The sequence below is a fragment of the Scyliorhinus torazame genome, chromosome 7, assembly GCF_047496885.1.
Source record: "Scyliorhinus torazame isolate Kashiwa2021f chromosome 7, sScyTor2.1, whole genome shotgun sequence".
NCBI classification, from domain to species: Eukaryota; Metazoa; Chordata; class Chondrichthyes; order Carcharhiniformes; family Scyliorhinidae; genus Scyliorhinus; species Scyliorhinus torazame.
In genome coordinates, this window is record NC_092713.1 from 66,202,001 (window position 1) to 66,225,988 (window position 23,988).

The window sequence follows — 23,988 nt, forward strand, 5'->3', positions numbered from 1 at the left end:
GGAGATCCCCAGTTGTCAAGGGTCCCTTGCCTAACGGCAAAATATACTCTGTGCAAAAATCCAATAAAAAACATTTTTTTTAAAAAGGATCCCTTGCCATTGGAATTGGACCTACCTACCTGGATGTCCCACACCATGTGTCTACCTAGAGGAAACTAACACAGCCCACACAGACAAGCCCTGCAGCGATTGGCGAGAGGTGACAGGATCGTGAGATCTGGAAGTCCCTAGCTTCAGTCCGGTGTGTAGGCAGTGCAGTTTGATTCAGCGATTTCGCTCTTGGAATTGGTAACTGGAAAAGTGTTTCAACCGCTTTCTTCACAACTGAGCAGTCCTCTTCAGGATCCACTCTGCTCACCCCGCATGGAATGCCATTGTTGCCGTAAACTCAGGCACTTCAACACCGACGTCACTGTCCTCCAAGAGACCTGAAGAACAGGTGAAGGGCAACGGCGGAAAGATGGCAGTGGTTACACCTTCTTCTGGAGGGGAAAACCAGAGGACCAGCCCAGGATGCATGGAATTAGATTCACGATCAAGAATAAACTCATCAACCAACTGAGCCCCTGGCCAGCATCAACAAGTGCCTCATGACCCTCCCGTCTACAATTCTCCAAGAACCAGCAGGCAACGGTCGTGAGTGCCTACACCCCAATCCTTGATGCCAGCGATGAGTCCAAAGGCAGCTTTTACTCCACCTTGGACACTCAGGAAGATGGGATCCTCCTCCTCGGGGACTTCAACGCCAAGTTTGGAAAAGAACCATCGGAATGTTTAGGTTTGTAACTCCATTGGGGCTCTACTGCTCACTAAATGCACAAAACACCAGCTTGTCATCAGTAACACACTGGTCCGTTAAAAAGACAAGTTCAGGATCAAAGTACTGGTACAGGATTGACTTCGTCATCCAGAGACCAAAAGGGTGCCCTCCTCACCAAAACAATGACCAGTGCTGGTGACTGCTGGACAGACCATGGGCTCCTCTGCTCCTCTATGCCTGTCAACCCACACCAGAAGATGAAGAAACAGTTCAGAAAAAAGATAAACATTGAGCAGCTTCAACTGCCAAGCATGCTAGTGAACTTCCCTCTAAAATCTCCAAAATGTCCATTCTAATGGGAGTGCAGAAAACCTGGAAAGAGCAGAAGACGGCCATCATCCCAAACTGTGAAGATACTATCAGCTACAAGACCAGGAAGCAGCAAGACTGGTTTGACGAAAAAGGCCTCACCTCAATCGACAGGAGGAAAGCTCTCCGCACTTGGCAAAATGACATAACCCAGCGAGGCAAAGAGGAGAGTTCATCAATCAACCAAGGCAGAGATACAAAGAAGAACTAAGAAAATCAAGAACCAATGGTGGTCTGAAAAAGCCAAGGATCTGCAACTCCTCGCCAACAAGCACAGCACCCGGGGCTTCTTCAGTGCCACCAAGGCAATATATGGACCCAACACCCTAGGTCTCAAACCAGTGTAAAGTAAGGACACAACCCTCGAGGGACAGATAAAACATCAACCTTCGATGAATGGAACATTTCAAAGAACTCCAAAAATGTGATAGATAAGGATGTGTTTGAGGAAATCCCCAACTCCCCATCAAAGGTGATCATAGATTCCACCAAACGTGGACGAAGTCAAAGCCGCCATTAAACAAGTGAAAGCATGGAAAAGCCGCAGGAGTGGATGGGATTCCAGTAGAGATCATCAAACTTGAAGAGATTAGCGAGAGGCAGCACGGTTTTGAAGGGGAGGTCATGTCTCACTAACTTGATAAGACTTTTTCGAAGAGATCACAAAGATGATTGATGCAGGTAGGGCAGTGGATGTTGTCTATATGGACTTCAGTAAGGCCTCTGACAAGATCCCTCATGGCAGACTGGTACAAAAGGTGAAGCCACATGGGATCAGAGGTGAGCTGGCAAGATGGATACAGAACTGGCTAGGTCATAGAAAGCAGAGAATAACAAAGGAAGGGTGCTTTTCTGATTGGAGGGCTGTGACTAGTGGTGTTCTGCAGGGATCAGTGCTGGGGCCTTTGCTGTTCATAGTATATATAAATGACTTAGAGGAAAATGTTACTGGTCTGATTAGCAAGTTTGCGGACGACACAAAGGTTTGTGGAATTGCAGATAGCGATGAGGACTGTCAGAGGATACATAGGATTTAGATCGTCTGGAGACTTGGGCGGAGAGATGGCAGATGGAGTTTAATCCGGACAAATGTGAGGTAATGCATTTTGGAAGGTCTAATACAGGTAGGGAATATACAGTGAATGGTAGAACCCTCAAGAGTATTGATAGTCAGAGAGGTCTAGGTGTACAGGTCCACAGGTCACTGAAAGGGGCAACACAGGTGGAGAAGGCATACGGCATGCTTGCTTTCATTGGCCGCGGCATGGAGTATAAAAATTGGCAAGTCATCTTGCAGCTGTATAGAACCTTAGTTAAGCCACACTTGGAGTAGAGTGTTCAATTCTGGTCGTCACACTATCAGAGGATGTGGAGGCTTTGGAGAGGGTGCAGAAGACATTTACCAGGATGTTGCCTGGGATGGAGGGCATTAGCTATGAGGAGAGATTGAATAAACTTGGTTTGTTCTCACTGGAATGTAGGAGGCTGAGGGGCGACTTGATAATTATGAGAGGCATAGACAGAGTGGATAATCAGAGGCTTTTTCCCAGGGTAGAGGGGTCAATTACTAGGGGACATAGGTTTAAGGTGCGAGGGGCAAGGTTTAGAGTAGATGTATGAGGCAAGTCTTTTTACACAGAAGATAGGAGGTGCCTGGAACTCGCTGCTGGAGGGGGTGGTGAAAGCAGGGACGATAGTGACGTTTAAGGGGCGTCTTGACAAATACAAGAATGGGATGGGAATAGAGCGATACGGACCCCGGATGTGTAGAAGATTTTAGTTTAGACGGGCAGCATGGTCGGCGCAAGCTTGATGGGCCGAAGGGCCTGTTCCTGTACTGTACGTTTCTTTGTTCTATCACCGGTCATCTCCATCAGCTGTTGCTGAAAATCAGGGAAGTAATTCCTGCTGACCTCAGGGATGCCATCATTTTCAAGAAAGGAGACAAAGCAGACTGTGGGAACTACAGAGGATTACCCTCCCTCCCTCCATCGTCAGGAAGATCATCGCCAAAATCCTCGCGAGCAGCCTTCTCCCAGTCTTTGAAGAAATCCTTTCCTGAAAGCGGGTGTGCCTTCTCACCAAACCACAGAACAGCGGGTGTGACTTTTAGTGCTCGGCAACTTCAAGAGAAATGCCAGGAGCAACATTGACTACTCTACATGGCTTTCATCAATCTGACAAAGGTTTGTGACTCAGTCAATGGGGAAGTGCTATGGAAACAGCTGCCCGGAGAAATTCGCCAACATCCTCGGAGTCCTCCACAACAAGATGTCAGCAACAATCCTCACTGATGGAAATGAGACAGAAACCTTTGAGGTAAAGACTGGAGTCAAGCCAGTCCCCTCTTTTTTACATCTTCACTATCACCATCCTTCACCACGTCAAGAACAAGCTTCCCAGTGGAGTGAACATAGTGTACAGGATGAACAGAAATCTTTTCAAACCCAACTGGTTAAAATCCAAGAAGAAAACAACATGGACATCACCAGTACTTGGATGACATGCCATCTTCAGTCTCTCAAAGAGAATTTCGAAGCCATGCTTTACACCTTCGCAGGAGCATACCGAAAAATCAGCCTCAACCTCAAGAAGACGAAAGTCCTTTGCCAACCCAACCCAGGGCAATATCCATCTCTTCCCTCCATTGAGATCAATGGAAAAACCCTACTGAACGTGGAACATTTCCCCAACCTGGGTGCACAAGGCTGTTGTCCTCCCAACTCTTCAATATGGTTCAGAAATGTGGACTGTTTACAGATGCCATCTCAAGGCCCTGGAGAGGTGCCATCAATGCTGTCTGAAATGGATTCACATCAGCTGGGAGAACAAGCATATTAACATCAGTGTCTTTGAAGGAGCCAACAGCACCAGCATTAAGGCCACGATCATCCGAAACCAACTCCACTGGGCTGGCCATGTGCTTTGTCAGAGTCCCGATTGCCAAAGAAAATCTTCTTTGCCCATGTCAAGGAAGGTTTCCGAACAAGACGGTGACATAGAAAGCACTTCAAAGACACACTGAAGGCTCATCAAGAAATGTAATATGGACATCAACACCTGGAAGTGCCTTGCTCAGAAGAGATCTACCTGAGCTCCTGATTGAAGGGACACAATTCTTCGAGGACACCCGACGGCAAAAGGCGGCCCAGAAAATGAGCCAGAGAAAGGAATATCAGCGATCTAGCGTCCAAGGAAACACCTGTCCAAGTGTGCGGACAAAGATGCGGCTCTGGGGTCGGGTTCATCAGCCATGCAAGGAGCCAGAGATCCCATGCCCAGTAATGAGTGTGTCTCAGGTGGACAATCGTTAACAAATGATCGCTGAAGGAAGAATACATGGTTTTATGTATTTTAAAATCTTAATAATGGGTTTCCACATCAATGTGCTATACATGTTTACTGTTCAAAGTTGCATGATGTCGACATTGGAGCAATAAAGAGGAGTAATCTAGGACAGAAGGTAGCTGCACTCTTGTCGGAGTCAGAAAGTTTTGGGCTCAAGTCCCACTCCAGACTCGAGCACAAAATCCATGCTACATTACCAAGGATGTGCTGTCTTTTGAATGCAACCTTAAACTGAAGCCCTGCCTGTGCTCTCAAGTGTAATCTAAAGATCTCATGGTACTATTTTGGGATAACAGTGGGGGAGCCATCCCCAGTCGATATTTATTCCCCAGTCAACATCGCTAAAGTTCTAGTCATTTGATGTTTTCAGAAGTTTGTAGTGTTCCAATTGGCTGTCATGATTCCTACCTTATGACAATGACTATACTTCATAAGTACTAATTAGCTGTAAAGCACTTTGGGATGTCCTGAGGTTATGAATGGCAGTACAAGTTTTTCTTGGGTTTGAATTAAATTGGCAGAAGAATGGCAGATAGAAACAGAAAAGAGGAATATGGTCATAAAGCGATTGCGTTGGACAATACTAGAAAAGGGAGTAGTTCCATATTAGATACTAGTGGGTAAAGAAGGACTATAAAAGAAATGCAAAGACAGATTTACAATGCATGTGAATAATGTTGATGAGCTGAGCATAACTAGGTGTGTGGGAATATGATGCAGCAGCAATAACGGAACCATGACTGAAAAATGGAGAAGACTGAGAGCTTAATATTCAAAGATATAAAGTGCTCAGAAAAAATAGGGAAAGAACAAAGGAAGGGGAGATGGCAGCATTGAGTAGGAAAGATATTGTAGTGTTGCAAAGAGGGAATGTCCTTGAGGGGGCAAGGGCAGAATCCATTTGATTACAGCTGAGAAACAGGGTATGATCATGCAACTGGGGATATTCAACAGGCCTCCAAATAACCTGAGGGGTAAAGAAGCAAAATTGCAGGGAAATCAAAGATGTGTAAGAACTAGAGTGGAGAAACAGGGGACTTAAATTACCTGGTACTTCAATTGCTTGGGATAGTGTTACCTCCAGGAGATGGGAGAGGAATTTCTGAAACGCGTTCAGAAAAACTTTCTTGGATCAGTTATGCTCTCGTCTCAACTAGAAAGGACGCACTTCTGGATCAGGCACTGGGAAACGGGATGGACCAAGTGTGTATGGGTGGACGTTTGGGTAAGAGCGATATCACAAGGTTTAAATTTTGAATATTGTTGCTAAAGTTTTTTTGTTTTGCACTCATCAGGATAAACCTAAGAATGCTAAATTTTAAACAACCACAATAGTTTATACAGGAAAAAGGAGGAGCTGATTGGTTGGCAAGTCGACTCTGGCCAAAGTGCTGCCATGTAGAAAACAATTGGAACTAAAGGCTCTGAAACTTCCGGGTAATTTTTAAAAATGCATGGCTTGAACATATTCTTTGTGTGTGCAGAGCACACATTCCTGAGTCCTTGCAGAGCACACATTCCTGCGTCCCAAGTCCTTGAAACTGCACCTTGCTAACCTAATGCATACATATTGTGGGATACCTAATTACTTGAATTTTCACATGCAGCGCAAATGTCTGCTGGTCTTGCAAGGTCTCAGGGCCAACCCAGGCATACATATTTGCAAGGTAGACTAAGAGGCTGGAATAGTCAATCTAAACATGTGATTATATTGACAAAAGTGGCGATATTACAAAACTTAGGGTCCTGACAATATTCCAGCAATAGCACTGAAGACTTTTGCTCCAGAACTAGTTGCATCCAAAGCCAAGTTGTCCCAGTACAGCTGCAACACTGGTAGCTACCCGGCAATGTGGAAAATAGCTTAGGTACGTCATGACAAATCCAACCCAGCAAATTACCTCCACAATAATCTACTCTTGATCATCAGCAAAGTGAATGGAGGTGCCAAATGCAGTGCTTTCAAGTGGCGCTTTCTCAGTAATAACCTGCTCAATGATGCTCAGTTTGGGTTCAGCCAAGGCCACTCAGCTCTTGACCTCATTATAACCATGGTCCAAACATGCACAAAAGTGCTGAACTCCAGTCAGGAGGAGAGTGACTTCCCCTGACATCAAGGCAGCATTTGGTCAAGTGTGGCATCAAGGAAATCTTGAAAAATTGAATGTCATGCGGAGGCAGGGAGAAAAGTGTCCACTGGTTAGAGTCATACCTCGCACAAAGGTTGATGGTTGTGGTTGCTGGAGGTCAGTCAGCTCAGTCCAGGACTTCACTGTAGGAGTTCCTCAGGGTAGTGTCCTAGGTTCCAAACATTTTCAACTGCTTCATCAACAGCCTTCCCTCCATCATCAGAAGTGGGGAATTCGCTGATCTTGCACAATGTTCACCATTCACAATTCCTCAAATACTGAAGCAGTTCCTGACCATTTTCAGCAAGACCTGAGCAACATTCAGGTTTGGGCTGATAATTGGCAAGTAACATTTGTGGCACACAAGCGCCAGGCAAAGACTATCTCCAACAACAGAGGATTTAACCATATCCCTTTGACATTCGATGGTATTACCATTGCTGAATCTCCCACGATCAAAATCTTTGGAGGTTATTATTGACCAGAAACTGAAATGGATCAGTCATATAAATACTGTGGCTACAAGAGCATGTCAGAGGCTGGGAATTCTGCACCAAGGGCCTCACCTCCTGATTCCCAAAAGCCTGTCTACTATTTACAAGGTAAAAGTCAGGAGCCTGTTCGAATCCTCTCCACTTTCCTGGACGAGTGCGGCTCCAATAACACATAAGAAACTTGACACCATTCAGGACAAAGTAGCAGCTTGATTGGCACCTCATCCACAAATATTCATCCCCTCCACCAAGACAGCAGTGTGTACCATCTACAAGATACACTGCATTAACTCATCAAGACTGCTTCAACAGCACCTCTACCAGGATGAGGGAAACAGATGAATGGGTCAACACCACTTGCAAATTTCCCTCCAAACCGTGACTCAGAACTATAGCACCATTCCTTAACTGTCGCTGGGTCAAAATCCTGGAACTCCCTTCCCAAAAGCACTGTGGGCGTACCTACACAGACTTTAGCAGTTCAAGGTGACAGTTCACCATCTAAAGAACAATTAGGGATGGGCAACAAATTATGGCTAAACCAGCGCCACACACATCCTGTGAAATAAGTTTTTAAAGTGCATGGTGTTTTGAATGGGCTTCAAAATTCATATCTTTTGGATCTGCCGCCAAGCATGATAGTGCATCCTTGCTCAAAAGCAAGCTTTAAAAACATTTGTTCGACTTGTGCAAGAATAACAAGCTGCCTTGCGACATATATGACAGGATTTGGCCTCATGGTTTACTACGTCCATTCGTGTATGGACTGCATAAGACACACAAAAGTGATGTCCCCCTCATGCCATTGACCAAATGGTTGGGTGCATTACTGCAGCCAGTTCTTTAAAGTTTTCCATGTAAGCCGTGAAGGAATCCTTCATGCTCACCAAAACTATAGCTGACCTACATATTGATTGCAATGTCTTGTTCATTTGACATTGGTAACCTATTTGCGAAGCTGAAGACGACATCGACATTTGTGCTGTGTCACTATTCACAGCGAGACAGATATGCTGCCATTTGCATTCATCAAACTTATGAACTCAGTCAAGTTCAGTTGTTATTGCACCATTTACACCCAAATAAATGATGTAACCATGGGATCCCTTCTAGGTCCAGCATTTGCTGAGTTACACGGTTTTCCGCGAGATGGGCATTTTCCGATACGACGATTATATATTTGCAATCTTTGAATCTAAAGCAGTGTGTAAAGATTTCCTTATAAACCTCCGTGCATTCCATCCCATGCTCCTATTCGCTTTTGAGATGGATTGATCTATCCCAACGCGCTGCCTTTCCTCAACATGCTAGTTGAGAAATCTGCTAATAGTTTCTCTACTGCTGTCTACTACAAGCCTACCTTCACTGATTATGCTGGGATTCATATAGCTCCACAAGTTTGGTCTGATTAGCAGTTTTGTAAATAGGGCTTTTGCTCACCTTGCAAGCTCCAGACAGGAAAAGAATGCAAATGAAGTCTTGCAGAACATTGGCTATCATTATTCACTGCGTATCGCAAAGCTTGCAAAATGGACGAAAGGCCGCCACAATTGGACTTGTGCCTGTCTACCTCAAATTACTATGGAACGGCAAAATACCTTAAAAATTTGAACAACTGGTTAAGCAAGCTGCTTCACACTGACATGCAGTGGCAATGCCAATGGTATTTCCCTACTAACAAGATGCTGCCATCAGCCCAAAAAGACATTCTACCTAATGCACAATTGAGCAATGTCATGCAGGAATTCCAGTGCTCGATGTAGGCCGCACATGCCCAAAATTGGCTGACTGAATCTGACAACGTGTTCCTCTGGCTGGTCCTACTAAGCAGAGTACTCAACCAGCCACAAAACTCAATTCAAAATGTCTACTGTCAGTTGTGATTCCATGACTGAGGGCACTTGCTGAACAATCCTGCTTACGCTAATAGCTGCACTTAAAAAAACAATTTAAGATAATCAGTCAAACTCGTAACATGGCTCATTTGCACTTGCAACATACATTCATGCACAGGGATATGTTCAAGCCTTGCGCCTTTTTTGAATTACCCGGAAACATGGGCCTCTATAATTTCCTGTTTCCTGAACACCTCAGCCAGAGTCCAGTGCCAACCAATCAGCACCACTTTTCTCCTGTAGTATAACTTGCGATTATTTGAAATTTGGCATAGTGTTTGTCCTGATGAAAATCTTCAGCAACTTGTCTCTCTCTTCAGTGATATTCAAGGATGGTATTGAAGAAGAGCAAGAACAATCTGAAGTAGAATGTCTAAATTGGAAAAGGGCCAATTTCAGGGATAAAAAGGGATGAGGCCAGAGTAAAATGGAATCAAAGAATTACAGGAAAAACTGTAGCGGAACAATGTGGTGTTTTTTAAGGAAGAGATGCTTCATGTAGAGGTCAAGCCTATTCCAACAAGGGTGAAAGGTAGGGGAAACAAAACTAGGAAACCTTGGATGACAAGGATATGGAGAATATGATTAAATAAAATAAAGGATACCTGATAAATAAAATAACGGATACCTGATGCATGTCAGGTGAATCAGTCAAACAGGAACCAGGTCAAACACCATAGGCTGAGATAGGAAGTGAGGAGGAGACGGAAACTGGCAGAGAGATTTTGAAAATAGAATGGCAGTCAACATAAAAGGAAACCAAAACTTTCCTGACATGTAAATAGTAAGCATCTAGTAAGAAGTGGAAGGGTCTTATTCGGGACAAAGAGGGTTACACATGCATAGAAGTGCAAGGCAAGAATACTGAAGAGTACTTTGTACTGGTGTTTACTAAGAGGAATCTGACATTATCAGTAGAAGCCGGGTAGTAGTGGCAATGGATGGGCTGAAAATTGAAAGGTGATGGTATTGGAAAGACTGGCTCAGAGTGTAAGTTGCCAGATGTCTACAGTTTACATCCTAGGTTTCTAATGAAAGAGAGAGTGGAGATGGAGGGAGGGCTTGCCATACTCTTCCAATCTTCTCTAGATGCCAACAGAACTGGAGTGTGGCAAATGTGACATTCTTATTCAAGGGTGCAAGGACAGACCTGGCAACAATAGGTCATTTAGTTTGATGTCAGTGGTGGCTAAGGTTTGAGAAACAATAATCAGCAAGGGGGGGGGGGGGGGGGGGGTGAACCAACAGGCACTTGGAAAGGTTGGAGTTAATTATGGATACCCAGCATGGATTTGTAAAACGTAGATTGTGCTCAACAATTCAATTGAATTTTCTTTGATGAAGGAACAGAGAATGTTGATGAAGGGAATTCAGTGGCTGGTGCCTATATGGATTTTAAGAAAGTCTTTGATGGAGTATCACAAAGCTGGTGATCTTGGGCTTCATAAATAGAGGCACCAAGTACAAAAGCAGGAAAGATATGCTGAATCTTTAGAACGCTCTGGTTAGGCCCTGACTTAAGAATGTTGCGTCCAGTGTTGATCACCACACTTTAGGAAAGATTTGATTTGATTTATTATTGTCACATGTATCAGTACACAGTGAAAAGTATAGTTTCTTGCATGCTATGCAGACAACGCATACTGTACATAGGAAAGGAAGGAGAGACTACAGAATGTAATGTTACAGTCATAGCTAGGGTGTAGAGAAAAGATCAACTTAATACGAGGTAAGTCCATTCAAAAGTCTGACGGCCGCAGGGAAGAAGCGGTTCTTGAGTCGGTAGGTACGTGACCTCAAACATTTGTATCTTTTTCCTGATGGAAGAAGGTGGAAGAGAGTGTGTCCAGGGTGCATAGGGTCCTTAATTATGCTGGTTGCCTTTCCGAGGCAGCGGGAATTATAGTTAGAGTCAATGGATGGGAGGCTGGTTTGCGTGATGGACCGGGCTACATTCACAATCTTGTGGTTTCCTACAGTCTTGGCAGAGCAGGAACCACACCAAGCTGTGATACAACCAGAAATAATTCTTTCTATGGTGCATCTGTAAAAGTTGGAGAGAGTCGTAGCTGACATACCAAATTTCCTTAGTCTTCTGAGAAAGTAGAGTCGTTGGTGGGCTTTCTTAACTGTAGTATCGGCATGGTGGTGGTGGTGGTGGTGGGGGGGGGGTACACAGGTTGTTGGTAATCTGGACACCTAAAAACCTGAAGCTCTCAACCCTTCCTACTTCGTTCCCATTGATGTAGACTGGGGCATGTTCTCCTTTACGTTTCCTGACGTCGATGACAATCTCCTTTGTTTTGTTGACATTGAGGGAGAGATTGTTGTTGTCGCACCAGTTCACAAAATTCTCTATCTCATTCCTGTACTGTCTCGTCATTGTTTGAAATCCGACCCACTACGGTGGTGTCATCAGCAAATTTGAAAATCGAGTTGGAGGGGAATTTAGCCACACAGTCATAGGTGTACAAGGAGTATAGTAGGGGGCTGAGGACACAGCCTTGTGGGGCACCGGTGTTGAGGATGACCGTAGAGGAGGTGCTGTTGCCCATGATGGGAGTGTCCTTAAGAAGGTGCACAGGAGATTTAAAAAGAATGGTTCCAGGGATGAGGATTTTAGCTACAAGGCTAAGTTGGAAAAGTGAAGGTTGTTTTCCTTGGGGCAAAAGAGATAGATGGAAGTGCGCAAGATTATGACAGGTTTGAATAAGGTAGGCTAAGAAAACCTATTCCCATTAGCTTATGGTACAAGGATTAGCAGGCACAGATTTAACGCTTTTGGGCAAAAAACATAGGGGGAATGTGAGGAACAATTGTTTTACGCAGCTGGACGTAATGATCTAGAGCTCACTGCTTAGGAGGGTGATGGAAACAGAGACAATCAATTATTTGAAAAATAAATTGGATGGGCACTTGGAAGGAAATAAATTTGCAGGGGTGAAACACTGAAATGGGACTGAGGGGATTGATCTATGAAGCATTGGCCTGGATTCAATGGGTCAAATGGCCTCCTTCCATGCAATAAATGACTATGACCATATTTTTAAATGAATACCTTCTGTTCACTGATGTGACAGCAGTAACAGTTTGGCTGCTACAGATTTGGGGTCAGCTACAATATGTACACACTATGCCCCATGTAAAAAAAATTACATTGATCTCCACTGACAACCCAATGTATTAAGGCACCCCACAGCTTGCTGCTGAACTACACAGGTCAAGAACATATCAGATTAACTCACCCATCTGCCCTGACTTATTTTCTTTCCGTCAGGTAGCAATTGGGCTGTTACAATTGGCACCAACATCTCTGGACTATGATCAGTTGCGAGATGGGTGCAGTGAGGAGTGAAAAAGCGCCTATTACCTCCCAGCGGCTTTTGTTAAAAGTGCATGTGCGCAGGTGCAGAGTGAAGACAAGACTGGGGACTGCTGGGATGTCCTCTCCAAATAGTCTGTTTATTATCCAGCCTTGTACTAGATGAAAATCAACTTGGCAGTAATTAGGAGGATGTTAATGCTTTTGGAAACAATACACAAGCTAATGCTGTTAGGAGTTACGGACAAAACTGAAGAGATAATCCAGTTATGGACACCAACTGATCTCCATTTTAAAAAATGGATCAAAGGTATTAAAGTAACTACCTTTCAAAAAACCTTATATTGTAATTAAAAATCTTAGAAATTGTGCAAGAATTCTTCGTATTATTTTAGTAAACTTTATAATCAGCTAATAGGAGTGAATTGAAGGGACTTCCGGGTGCGACGATGACCAGCTGAGTCGCACGTTTCGGCAGCTCCCTGTGAAACGGACTTTTGGGCTCTTGATAGGAGCCCCAACGGCAATTTTGACGGCTAAAAACACTGTGCGGTAAACCAGAAGGGAATCCCCCCTGGATACGGATGGAAAAAGGAGGAGAAAGTGGCCAGATTGCAGTGGATCCTTTAGAACAGCGGCAAGGAAGGCAAGCAAAAACCAAGATGGCGTCGGAAGGTGGCAGTTTAACATGGGGCCCTGAACAACAAGAGTTCTTGAAATGCTGTGTGGAAGAGATCAAAAAGGAAATGAAGAAAGAGCTGTTGGCCCCGATACTACAGGCGATCGAAGGGCTAAAGGAGGAACAAAAGACCCAGGAGCGGGAGCTTCGGGTCGTGAAGGCAAAGGCAGCCGAGAATGAGGACGATATACAGGGCCTGGTGGTGAAGACGGAGACGCAGGAGGCACATCAGAAACGATGTGTGGAAAGGTTGGAGGCACTGGAAAACAACGCAAGGAGGAACAACCTGAGGATTCTTGGTCTTCCTGAAGGTGTGGAGGGAGCGGACGTCGGGGCATATGTGAGCACGATGCTGCACTCGTTAATGGGAGCGGAGGCCCCGGCGGGTCCGTTGGAGGTGGAGGGAGCATACCGAGTGATGGCGCGAGGACCGAGAGCAGGAGAAATTCCCAGAGCCATAGTGGTGAGATTCCTCCGGTTTAAGGATAGAGAAATGGTCTTAGATGGGCGAAGAAAACTCGGAGCAGTAAATGGGAGAACGCGGTGATCCGCGTTTATCAAGACTGGAGTGCGGAGGTGGCGAGAAGGAGGGCGAGCTTTAATCGGGCCAAGGCGGTGCTTCATAAAAAGAAGATAAAATTTGGAATGCTGCAACCGGCAAGACTGTGGGTCACATATCGAGGGAGGCACCACTACTTTGAGACGGCGGATGAAGCGTGGACTTTTATTGTGGAAGAAAAACTGGAATGAGCGGGTTATTAAAAAGAACGTTCGAACAAAGTGGTGGGGCGAATGTGGGGGGCAAAGAGGGGTTTTATGTACTAATCCTGCGATGTGGTAACTTTTCTCTCTCCCACAGGTGGTGATGGGGGGAGGAGGGGAGGTGGAGGAGATGGGGCGTTGGCCATTGGGGGCGGGGCCAAAGGAGAAGCGGGGCTTGGTTCCCGCGCTATGATAATCATGGCGGGAATAGAGAAGCAGGAAGGAGGGGGCGTCGCACGGTGCGAGCCGAGGTCACGGGGGGAAGCCGAGGTCAGCCAGAGTTTGCTGACTTCTGGGAGCAACATGGGGGGAGTAATTACGCTAGCGGGGGATCTAGCGGGGGGGGTGGGAGGGGGGAATTACTGGGTTGCTGCTGCTGGGGAGAGGGGGGAGCTGGTATGGGAGAGGATGGGCGGGGGGGCACCGCCTGGGGGAGATACAGCTGCGTGGGAACCGGGTGAGGAGCTGGAAAAAGGTGATGGCTAATCGACAAGGGGGGGGGGGTAGGAAGCCCCCCAACTCGGCTGATCACGTGGAACGTGAGAGGGCTGAACGGGCCGATAAAGAGGGCACGGGTACTCGCACACCTTAAGAAACTTAAGGCAGATGTGGTTATGTTACAGGAAACGCACCTGAAACTGATAGACCAGGTTAGGCTACGCAAAGGATGGGTGGGGCAGGTGTTCCATTCGGGGCTAGATGCGAAAAACAGGGGGGTGGCTATATTAGTGGGGAAGCGGGTAATGTTCGAGGCAAAGACTATAGTGGCGGATAACGGGGGCAGATACGTGATGGTGAGTGGCAAACTACAGGGGGAGACGGTGGTTTTGGTAAACGTATATGCCCCGAACTGGGATGATGCCAATTTTATGAGGCGGATGCTAGGACGCATTCCGGACCTAGAGATGGGAAAGCTGATAATGGGGGAGATTTTAATACGGTGTTGGAACCAGGGCTGGATAGGTCGAAGTCCAGGACTGGAAGGAGGCCGGCAGCAGCCAAGGTGCTTAAAGATTTTATGGAGCAGATGGGAGGTGTAGACCCGTGGAGATTTAGCAGACCTAGGAGTAAGGAGTTCTCGTTTTTCTCCTATGTCCATAAAGTCTACTCGCGAATAGACTTTTTTGTGCTGGGTAGGGCATTGATCCCGAAGGTGAGGGGAACGGAGTATACGGCTATAGCCATTTCGGATCACGCTCCACACTGGGTGGACTTGGAGATGGGGGAGGAAACAGGAGGGCGCCCACCCTGGAGAATGGACATGGGACTAATGGCAGATGAGGGGGTGTGTCTAAGGGTGAGGGGGTGCATTGAAAAGTACTTGGAACTCAATGATAATGGGGAGGTCCAGGTGGGAGTGGTCTGGGAGGCGTTGAAGGCGGTGGTTAGAGGGGAGCTGATATCAATAAGGGCACATAAAGGGAAGCAGGAGAGTAAGGAACGGGAGCGGTTGCTGCAAGAACTTTTGAGGGTGGACAGACAATATGCGGAAGCACCGGAGGAGGGACTGTACAGGGAAAGGCAAAGGCTACATGTAGAATTTGACTTGCTGACTACAGGCACTGCAGAGGCACAATGGAGGAAGGCACAGGGTGTACAGTACGAATATGGGGAGAAGGCGAGCAGGTTGCTGGCACACCAATTGAGGAAAAGGGGAGCAGCGAGGGAAATAGGGGGAGTGAGGGATGAGGAAGGAGAGATGGAGCGGGGAGCGGAGAGTGTGAATGGAGTGTTCAAGACATTTTATAAAAAATTATATGAAGCTCAACCCCCGGATGGGAGGGAGAGAATGATGGGCTTCTTGGATCGGCTGGAATTTCCCAAGGTGGAAGAGCAGGAAAGGGTGGGACTGGGAGCACAGATCGAGGTAGAAGAAGTGGTGAAAGGAATTAGGAGCATGCAGGCGGGAAAGGCCCTGGGACCGGATGGATTCCCAGTCGAATTCTATAGAAAATATGTGGACTTGCTCGCCCCGGTACTGACGAGGACCTTTAATGAGGCAAAGGAAAGGGGACAACTGCCCCCGACTATGTCTGAAGCAACGATATCGCTTCTCTTAAAGAAGGAAAAGGACCCGCTACAATGCGGGTCCTATAGACCTATTTCCCTCCTAAAATGTAGATGCCAAGGTCCTGGCCAAGGTAATGGCAATGAGAATAGAGGAATGTGTCCCGGGGGTGGTCCACGAGGACCAAACTGGGTTTGTGAAGGGGAGACAGCTGAACACGAATATACGGAGGTTGTTAGGGGTAATGATGATGGCCCCACCAGAGGGAGAAACGGAGATAGTAGTGGCGATGGATGCCGAGAAAGCATTTGATAGAGTGGAGTGGGATTATTTGTGGGAGGTGTTGAGATTTGGTTTTGGAGAGGGGTATGTTAGATGGGTGCAGCTGTTGTATAGGGCCCCAGTGGCGAGCGTGGTCACGAATGGACGGGGATCTGCATATTTTCGGCTCCACAGAGGGACAAGGCAGGGATGCCCTCTGTCCCCATTATTGTTTGCACTGGCGATTGAGCCCCTGGCGATAGCGTTGAGGGGTTCCAAGAAGTGGAGGGGAGTACTTAGGGGAGGAGAAGAGCACCGGGTATCTTTGTATGCGGACGATTTGCTACTATACGTGGCGGACCCGGCGGAGGGGATGCCAGAAATAATGCGGATACTTGGGGAGTTTGGGGATTTTTCAGGGTATAAATTGAACATGGGGAAAAGTGAGTTGTTTGTGGTGCATCCAGGGGAGCAGAGTAGAGAAATAGAGGACCTACCGTTGAGGAAGGTAACAAGGGGACTTTCGTTACCTGGGGATCCAGATAGCTAAGAATTGGGGCACATTGCATGGGTTAAATTTAACGCGGTTGGTGGAACAGATGGAGGAGGATTTCAAGAGATGGGATATGGTATCCCTGTCAATGGCAGGGAGGGTGCAGGCGGTTAAGATGATGGTCCTCCCGAGATTCCTCTTTGTGTTTCAGTGCCTCCCGGTGGTGATCACGAAGGCTTTTTTTAAAAGGATTGAAAAGAGCATCATGGGTTTTGTGTGGGCCGGGAAGACCCCGAGAGTGAGGAAGGGATTCTTACAGCGTAGCAGGGATAGGGGGGGGCTGGCACTACCGAGCCTAAGTGAGTATTATTGGGCCGCTAATATTTCAATGGTGAGTAAGTGGATGGGAGAGGAGGAGGGAGCGGCGTGGAAGAGATTAGAGAGGGCGTCCTGTAGGGGGACTAGCCTACAGGCTATGGTGACAGCCCCATTGCCGTTCTCACCGAGGAACTACACCACAAGCCCGGTGGTGGTGGCTACACTGAAGATTTGGGGACAGTGGAGACGGCATAGGGGAAAGACTGGAGCCTTGGGGGGGTCCCCGATAAGAAACAACCATAGGTTTGCCCCGGGGGGAATGGATAGGGGATATGGAATGTGGCAAAGAGCAGGAATAACGCAACTGAAAGATCTGTTTGTGGATGGGAAGTTCGCGAGTCTGGGAGCGCTGACCGAGAAATATGGGTTGCCCCAAGGGAATGCATTCAGGTATATGCAACTGAGGGCTTTTGCGAGGCAACAGGTGAGGGAATTCCCGCAGCTCCCGACACAAGAGGTGCAGGACAGAGTGATCTCAAAGACATGGGTGGGGGATGGTAAGGTGTCAGATATATATAGGGAAATGAGGGACGAAGGGGAGACTATGGTAGATGAACTAAAAGGGAAATGGGAAGAAGAGCTGGGGGAGGAGATCGAGGAGGGGCTGTGGGCAGATGCCCTAAGCAGGGTAAACTCGTCGTCCTCGTGTGCCAGGCTAAGCCTGATTCAGTTTAAGGTATTACACAGGGCGCATATGACTGGAGCACGGCTCAGTAAATTTTTTGGGGTGGAGGATAGGTGTGCGAGGTGCTCGAGAAGCCCAGCGAATCATACCCATATGTTTTGGTCATGCCCGGCACTACAGGGGTTTTGGATGGGGGTGACAAAGGTGCTTTCAAAAGTAGTAGGAGTCCGGGTCGAACCAAGCTGGGGGTTGGCTATATTTGGGGTTGCACAAGAGCCGGGAGTGCAGGAGGCGAGAGAGGCCGATGTTTTGGCCTTTGCGTCCCTAGTACCCGGCGCAGGATATTGCTAATGTGGAAAGAAGCCAAGCCCCCGGGGGTGGAGACCTGGATAAATGACATGGCGGGGTTTATAAAGCTAGAGCGGATTAAGTTCGTCCTAAGGGGGTCGGCTCAAGGGTTCACCAGGCGGTGGCAACCGTTCGTCGAATACCTCGCAGAAAGATAGACGGAATGGGAAAAAGAAGGCAGCAGCAGCAGCCCAGGATCGGGGGGGGGGGGCGGGGGGGAGGAGGAACCAGAAGGACTCTCAGGGTTGTTAATATATACTGTATAGTATGTATAGGTCGTTGCTACAGATAATTATATATTGGACTGTTAAATTATATTTTTGGAGAGTGTTACTTGTGACAAGGCAGTTGCCAATTAGGGCTAGTTTTCATTTTTGTTATTTATTATTTATTCATTTTTTGTTTATAAAATAGGTCATTGTTATTTGTGTTGTTATAATATTGTGTAAAGGATGCACAATGTACTGTGTTGGTTGACCAAAAATTTTCAATAAAATATTTAATTTTAAAAAAAGGAGTGAATTGAAGGAGAACAGTGTTAAGTGGGTTATTGGCTACATTAACAATCCAGTGTGTTTTTTTTAAATCAGTGCTATGAAGTACAGCAGTCAAACCAGATTTAAAATGGAAGTAAAGATGATTTCCCTTTTTTGCACAGGTCATTACTAAGTTTTCTTATTTGATCATAATACAAATAAACACATTCTGACTGACTAATAATTGATCTTTGAAAATGTAATGGAGGGAATTCAGATATAATCAATAACATCATGTGACATTGACTGAAATCACTCAGTAAGATATTAATAATCTGTACTAGCAACCAAAGACAGAGAATGTCACTCTAATGCATACATTGAATTGGGTGGCAAATTATTTGACTGAAGAATTTAGTGGTGAGATAGTCTATGTAAAGCACATCTTAATATTATATAGATATTCTAGCACGCCTACAACATAAGACATCAATATATCAAATTTAATTGAAATTTATCAATTATTAAAGAAAATTAAAATCAAGCACAAACTTTGATTCACACAGGTGTATAAAGAATTCAGTTCAGACACACTGACCGTGAATGGTCTTCTCACCCATTGACTTATTGGAGTGTTAGGTGTTAGTGGAAAAGCACTTTATGGGTGAAGGAGGAACAAGATTAATTGTTGACCTTGCATATTAATTGCCGATGCCAACGAAATCACAGAGGACTAAGTAAACTTATTCAGCAAGGTAGTCGATATTGTGTAACTAAACCTTCAAAAAGCTTTTGATGAAGTGCCATACAAAAGACTAAAGTACATTTGAGCTTGCGGGATTAACAGAAAGATTCTGGGTTAGGCAAGGAATTGCACAGACATCCTGTGTGGACAGAAAGTAGTTTGCGGGTGGACAAGTTACTAGTAGCTTCCACAGAAATTGGTTCTGAGGTAGTTGCACGACTGCATCTTTATCACTGGTCCAGCCAAACGCATCAGCAGAATTCTCAGCAAGTTTATGAAGGACACAAAGATTTGAGCAGATGCAAGGACTGTAAATTAATGAGATTCATATGCAATGGGGGAATAGACCCATGTCTATATTAAAATACATCTGCCAAAGACGTGCAATATGAAACAGATGGAACAAGTGTAAGCATGGAGGGTTGCATGTATGAGCTTACGAACGAGAGAAATACCAGATGCTTATAGTGAATGATTCACTTAAGGTATACGACCACTAACTAAAGGCTTTTGAGAAAACAAATAGGATATGAGAACGTATTAGTAGGATAATTAAAGACAAAAAGTACTCTACGTTCTTTGAACAAAACCATGGTCAGGCCACATCAAGAACAATGTGTCCAGTTTTGGACCACTCCCATGGTGGGTGATAGAGGCCCCATAACAGGGTCCAGAGGAGGTAAATGCTCTGAAGAGGAGCATTACAGACTCAAAACATTAACTCTTGTTTCTCTCTCCACAGATGCTGCCAGGCCAGAGTTTTTCCAGCATTTTCTATTTTTATTTCAGAGGAGATGGCTCATTTTGGGGGTGAGATTAGAAAAAACCCATGTTTTGGGAAACGTGATTGAGATCCGTAAAATAATGGACGGGTTAGATAGACTCAGTTCACGTGCGTATGTTATTGAAAAATATAGGTACGGGGACATACTTTTTAAGTTGTAATAATGCAGAATTAAGTTAAATGCAAAGAGGTATTTATTTGTACCAGGTTTCACCAACTGCTGGAATAAGTTACAGCTAGTGTTGATTTACTGCAGACATTCCAATGGGAGCTGGACCAGTTCCTGTACGTGACAACCATGTGGGTGATTGGGATTAGAGTCATCAATCATCTGGTTTCCTAAAGCTTCACTTCTTGCCTTCAGGGGTTAGAGAGAAGTTGCCTAATACTTTGCTCCCCCCTTAAATTGGCCTATGGTTTTTTTACTACCCTCTTTGAGGAACCTACATAGGAACAATGGTGCATGGAAGTTACATCATGCCAGGACAGTCCAGGCTTGATGGGTGTCTCCCATTTGTTTTCTGTCATTTATTTCCCCATGAGTTTCTGTAAGGATAGCAAAGAAATTAATGCACGGGTAGTTCTCAGAGTGAGCAAGAGATTTGGGGATGACTGCTGCAGCATTTACTTCTTGTTTGGTTCAAAAGGTGACTCGTATAGATCAATGTAGGAATTAAAAAATCCATCAATTCAATTAACAATGCCTGGGGACTTCCGGTGGTGGCATGTAGGAGGAGGTCGCACATTGGAGGGCACCTGCTTGAGGCTTGATTTTTTAGAATTTAATGCCCGGTCCCAGGGGCAATTTTTGGTTAAATAAGTGCAGGAAGACATAAGGAAGAAAGATGTCCAAAACGCAAAGGAAAACAGCTGTAAAGAAGGAGGCGAATAAAGGTTCGCGATCAAGTGGAAGGGTCACGGCTCAGGAACTGGAAGGAAGGCAGAGGCTGGGTCGCCGGGTAAGGCCGCACTGCTCATGGCAAAAAAGGTGACCTAGGTGATGGTCGTGGAACTTGAAAAACAGTTCACAAATCACATGGAGGTGATGAGGAAGGAGATGGTGGCAGTATTGAAGGTGCTGGTGGAGGAGGCGATTGGCTCGGTGAGGGCAGCGGTATCGAGGGCATCGGCCGAGGTGCAGAAGAGTATTTTGCCAAGATGTTGGCGGAGCTGTTGGGGGAGGGGGAAGATCCCTCTCGGTACGAACTGGATCGGGCTCATAGGACGTGGAGGCCTATACCAAAGGTAAATGAGCCGCCAAGAGCAGTGACTACTTGTTTCCATAGGTACCGCATGAAGGAGAAGGTCCTGAGTTGAGCAAAGCAGTAGCGGGAGGTGCAGTGGGCTGGAGCTGGTATACGTATATACCAGGACTTTACTGTGGAGTTGGCGAGGAGGCCTTCGGCCGAGTGAAGACGGCACTGTATAACAGCAGGATGCTGTGCGGCACAATGTACCCAGTTAAGTTGAGGGTGACCTACAAATCCAAAGACTTATATTTTGAGACGGTGGAAGCGGCGGATGTGTTTGTGAAGGCAGAAGGACTGGGACAGAATTGAGAAATGGGACTGAGGATTGGTCTTGTACTGAGGATAGGGGGTTTGTAGGAGTGTATGTAGCTTTATCTTTTTCACTGCATGTCGGTATATGTGCTAAATGAGTCGACGTTGTCTATTTGGACAAGTAAGAGTTGGGATTTTCCTTTGTAATGATGGTTCTTTTGGGGTTTGTGTGTTGAAGGGGATTTCTTTGTTCTCCTGGGACCGGGCAGGGGGGAGGGGATTGGAGGAGAGTGAGGCCAGAGCATGGACCTCCACACTGGCTAGTTTAGGCTGGCCAGTGAACGGGAACGTGGTGGGGGGAGGGGCTGCGGCCATCAGAGCCTGGTAGAACAGGTTTTGATGAGCCTCGGAGGGGTGAAAAGTTGGGGATGGGGACCGCTACTGGGTGGGGTGTTTGCGAGAGGAAATGGAGGGGAGGAGTGTGGGAGGGGGCTGGGGGATTCTACAATTCATGGGTGTCATTCATTGTACGCTTTTGGGGATTGGATGGCCTTGAATATTAACGAGGGGAATGGGGTTGGGGGGGGGGGGGCTATACATATATATATATATATATATATATATATATCAATGACGACTATGGACAATTCCCAATTCCTTTTTGGTTTTGTTATTTGATGTTTATGTTTTCATGCGGGCTGTTGTTTGGGGATTGGTGGGAGGATGGGATCGTTGTTGTTAATAAGGGGATTGACATTGTATTCATTACCGTTTACTGTTCGCTGGTGGGTGTAAATTTTGAAGAAAATGTGAAAAAAAATATATTTTTTTAAAACACAATTAACAATGCCTTTCCTGCTCAATAAACAGACTGAAATAAATCCAGCATTTTGACAAAAAATATTTCAATACTCTTAACTTATTGTGTACCTGAGGGTTAAAGTATAATCTCCCTGCATCTTGGTAGAAGCATCTCGCACAAGGAATGTACCATCTGGCATGTCACGCAACTTGTCATTCACTTCTTCCCTATAGATTTAAAAATAAAAGTGGTGATTAGACTGGGTAAGCTGACATTTGTGAATGTGCGATTTTCACCCTGCAAAACTGGTCTGCTTAAAACCCAATCTACTAGATTACCACTATGGCAGGACTAGCAACACTATTCTGATTACTTTTTAATACAAATATTAATTAAACATTGTTGCTACTCCAACTGCATTTAACGCCTATATAATGTTGCATAATTTTACCTTTCTGTTCCTCATCCTTCCATTTCCTAACTAAGAGAATTCTTATTGGTAACTAGCTTTACTTTCCTGCTTGATCTTTGTTGGAGGCTCATTAGGAAAGTTGTTGCTTGCCAGGAAAGATCTTTTTTTTTTTTTTTAAATAGCCATATTGCTTGATTCAATTTATCCGATTTAACAGATTTTTTGCCTGACATACAAAACTGATTTTAAGCCGTTATTTCAGTTAAATTTAGCAGCAGGATTAGGCTGAGGCCCTTAATTACCAAGTAAATTAGTTTTAAGCAAAATTGGCAGCTACATCTTAACAGATGATAGGGGTCCACCAGGCATAAATGATTAGACTGACCTAGAGATATCTCCCCAGTACCACTCGGCATCTTGTAGAGATATGCTTCCACTATCTTTGATTCCATTGGCAGTTATTGACGTCATGGGTTTAGGTGGCTTTGGAGGAAGAGCTGCAACACAAAGAGACAAAATATGAATATAGGAGAAACCCCAGAGTCCTCGATATTTCTTTTCCACCCCAGTAAAATACTTGTGTATGAATAGAATGGAGACTCATCGGCACATGTAGTGTACAATTTGAATGTTGATTTACTGTATCAATTTTGGTTTGCTAGGTTTTTATCTAACTAATTATCTATGTGACACTCTAAAAAGTGGGTAAGAGGTGTTTGGATAAATTGACCCATAAACTACCCAATGGATGTTTCAGATGAGCAGAAATTCTCCCTCGGTGTACCCGAACAGGCGCCGGAATGTGGCGACTAGGGGCTTTTCACGGTAACTTCATTGCAGTATTAATGTAAGCCTACTTGTGACAATAAAGATTATTATTATTAAAACCAAGGTGGCAGGAGTTCGCAATGAAGGAGAGGAACTAGTTGAAAAGCAGAATGCTATGGATGCTGGAAGTCTAGAAATAAAAACAGAAAATTCTGCAAATACTCAAATGCTGCAAGTCAGGCAGCATCTGTGGTGAGAGAACAGAGTGACTTTCCCCAGTTTGATGAAAGGTCGTCGACCTGAAACATTAACTTAAGGGAAGGAACAATTTAGATCCAATACAAAAAAAAAATGGAGAAACTAATGAGATTCTGTTACTGCGATATCAAATATTTACTGAATTCCATTCACCAGAACACTCCTGACGTGTATAATCAGCATTGATGTATAAACATGGTGATGTATCTTAGAAAACTCATTCTTTCATTATCTGCTTATGGGAAGGGAGTGAGTTAAGGAGGTCACCTGTTATGGCTTTGGATTTATATTTTCCTCACCGAAGGAAAAATTTAAATGAATCAGACTATACTACTGCACTAACTTACGGTACAGTGGATTGCAGAGCAAT

At 45.3% G+C, this 23,988-nt stretch overlaps 1 protein-coding gene across 4 annotated transcripts in view; it reads right to left on the bottom strand.

Moving 5' to 3' along the window:
• The window catches only part of pik3r3b (phosphoinositide-3-kinase, regulatory subunit 3b (gamma)), a 755,907-nt gene that overhangs the window by 20,433 nt on the left and 711,486 nt on the right, over positions 1-23,988 (bottom strand). For all 4 annotated transcript variants that reach the window (XM_072510843.1, XM_072510844.1, XM_072510846.1 and 1 more), the window contains 2 exons: positions 22,978-23,089; positions 22,309-22,407 (listed from right to left, as the gene is read on the bottom strand). In XM_072510843.1, the coding sequence (XP_072366944.1) occupies positions 22,309-22,407; positions 22,978-23,089 (211 nt within the window). The remainder of the gene's footprint in view (positions 1-22,308; positions 22,408-22,977; positions 23,090-23,988) is intronic.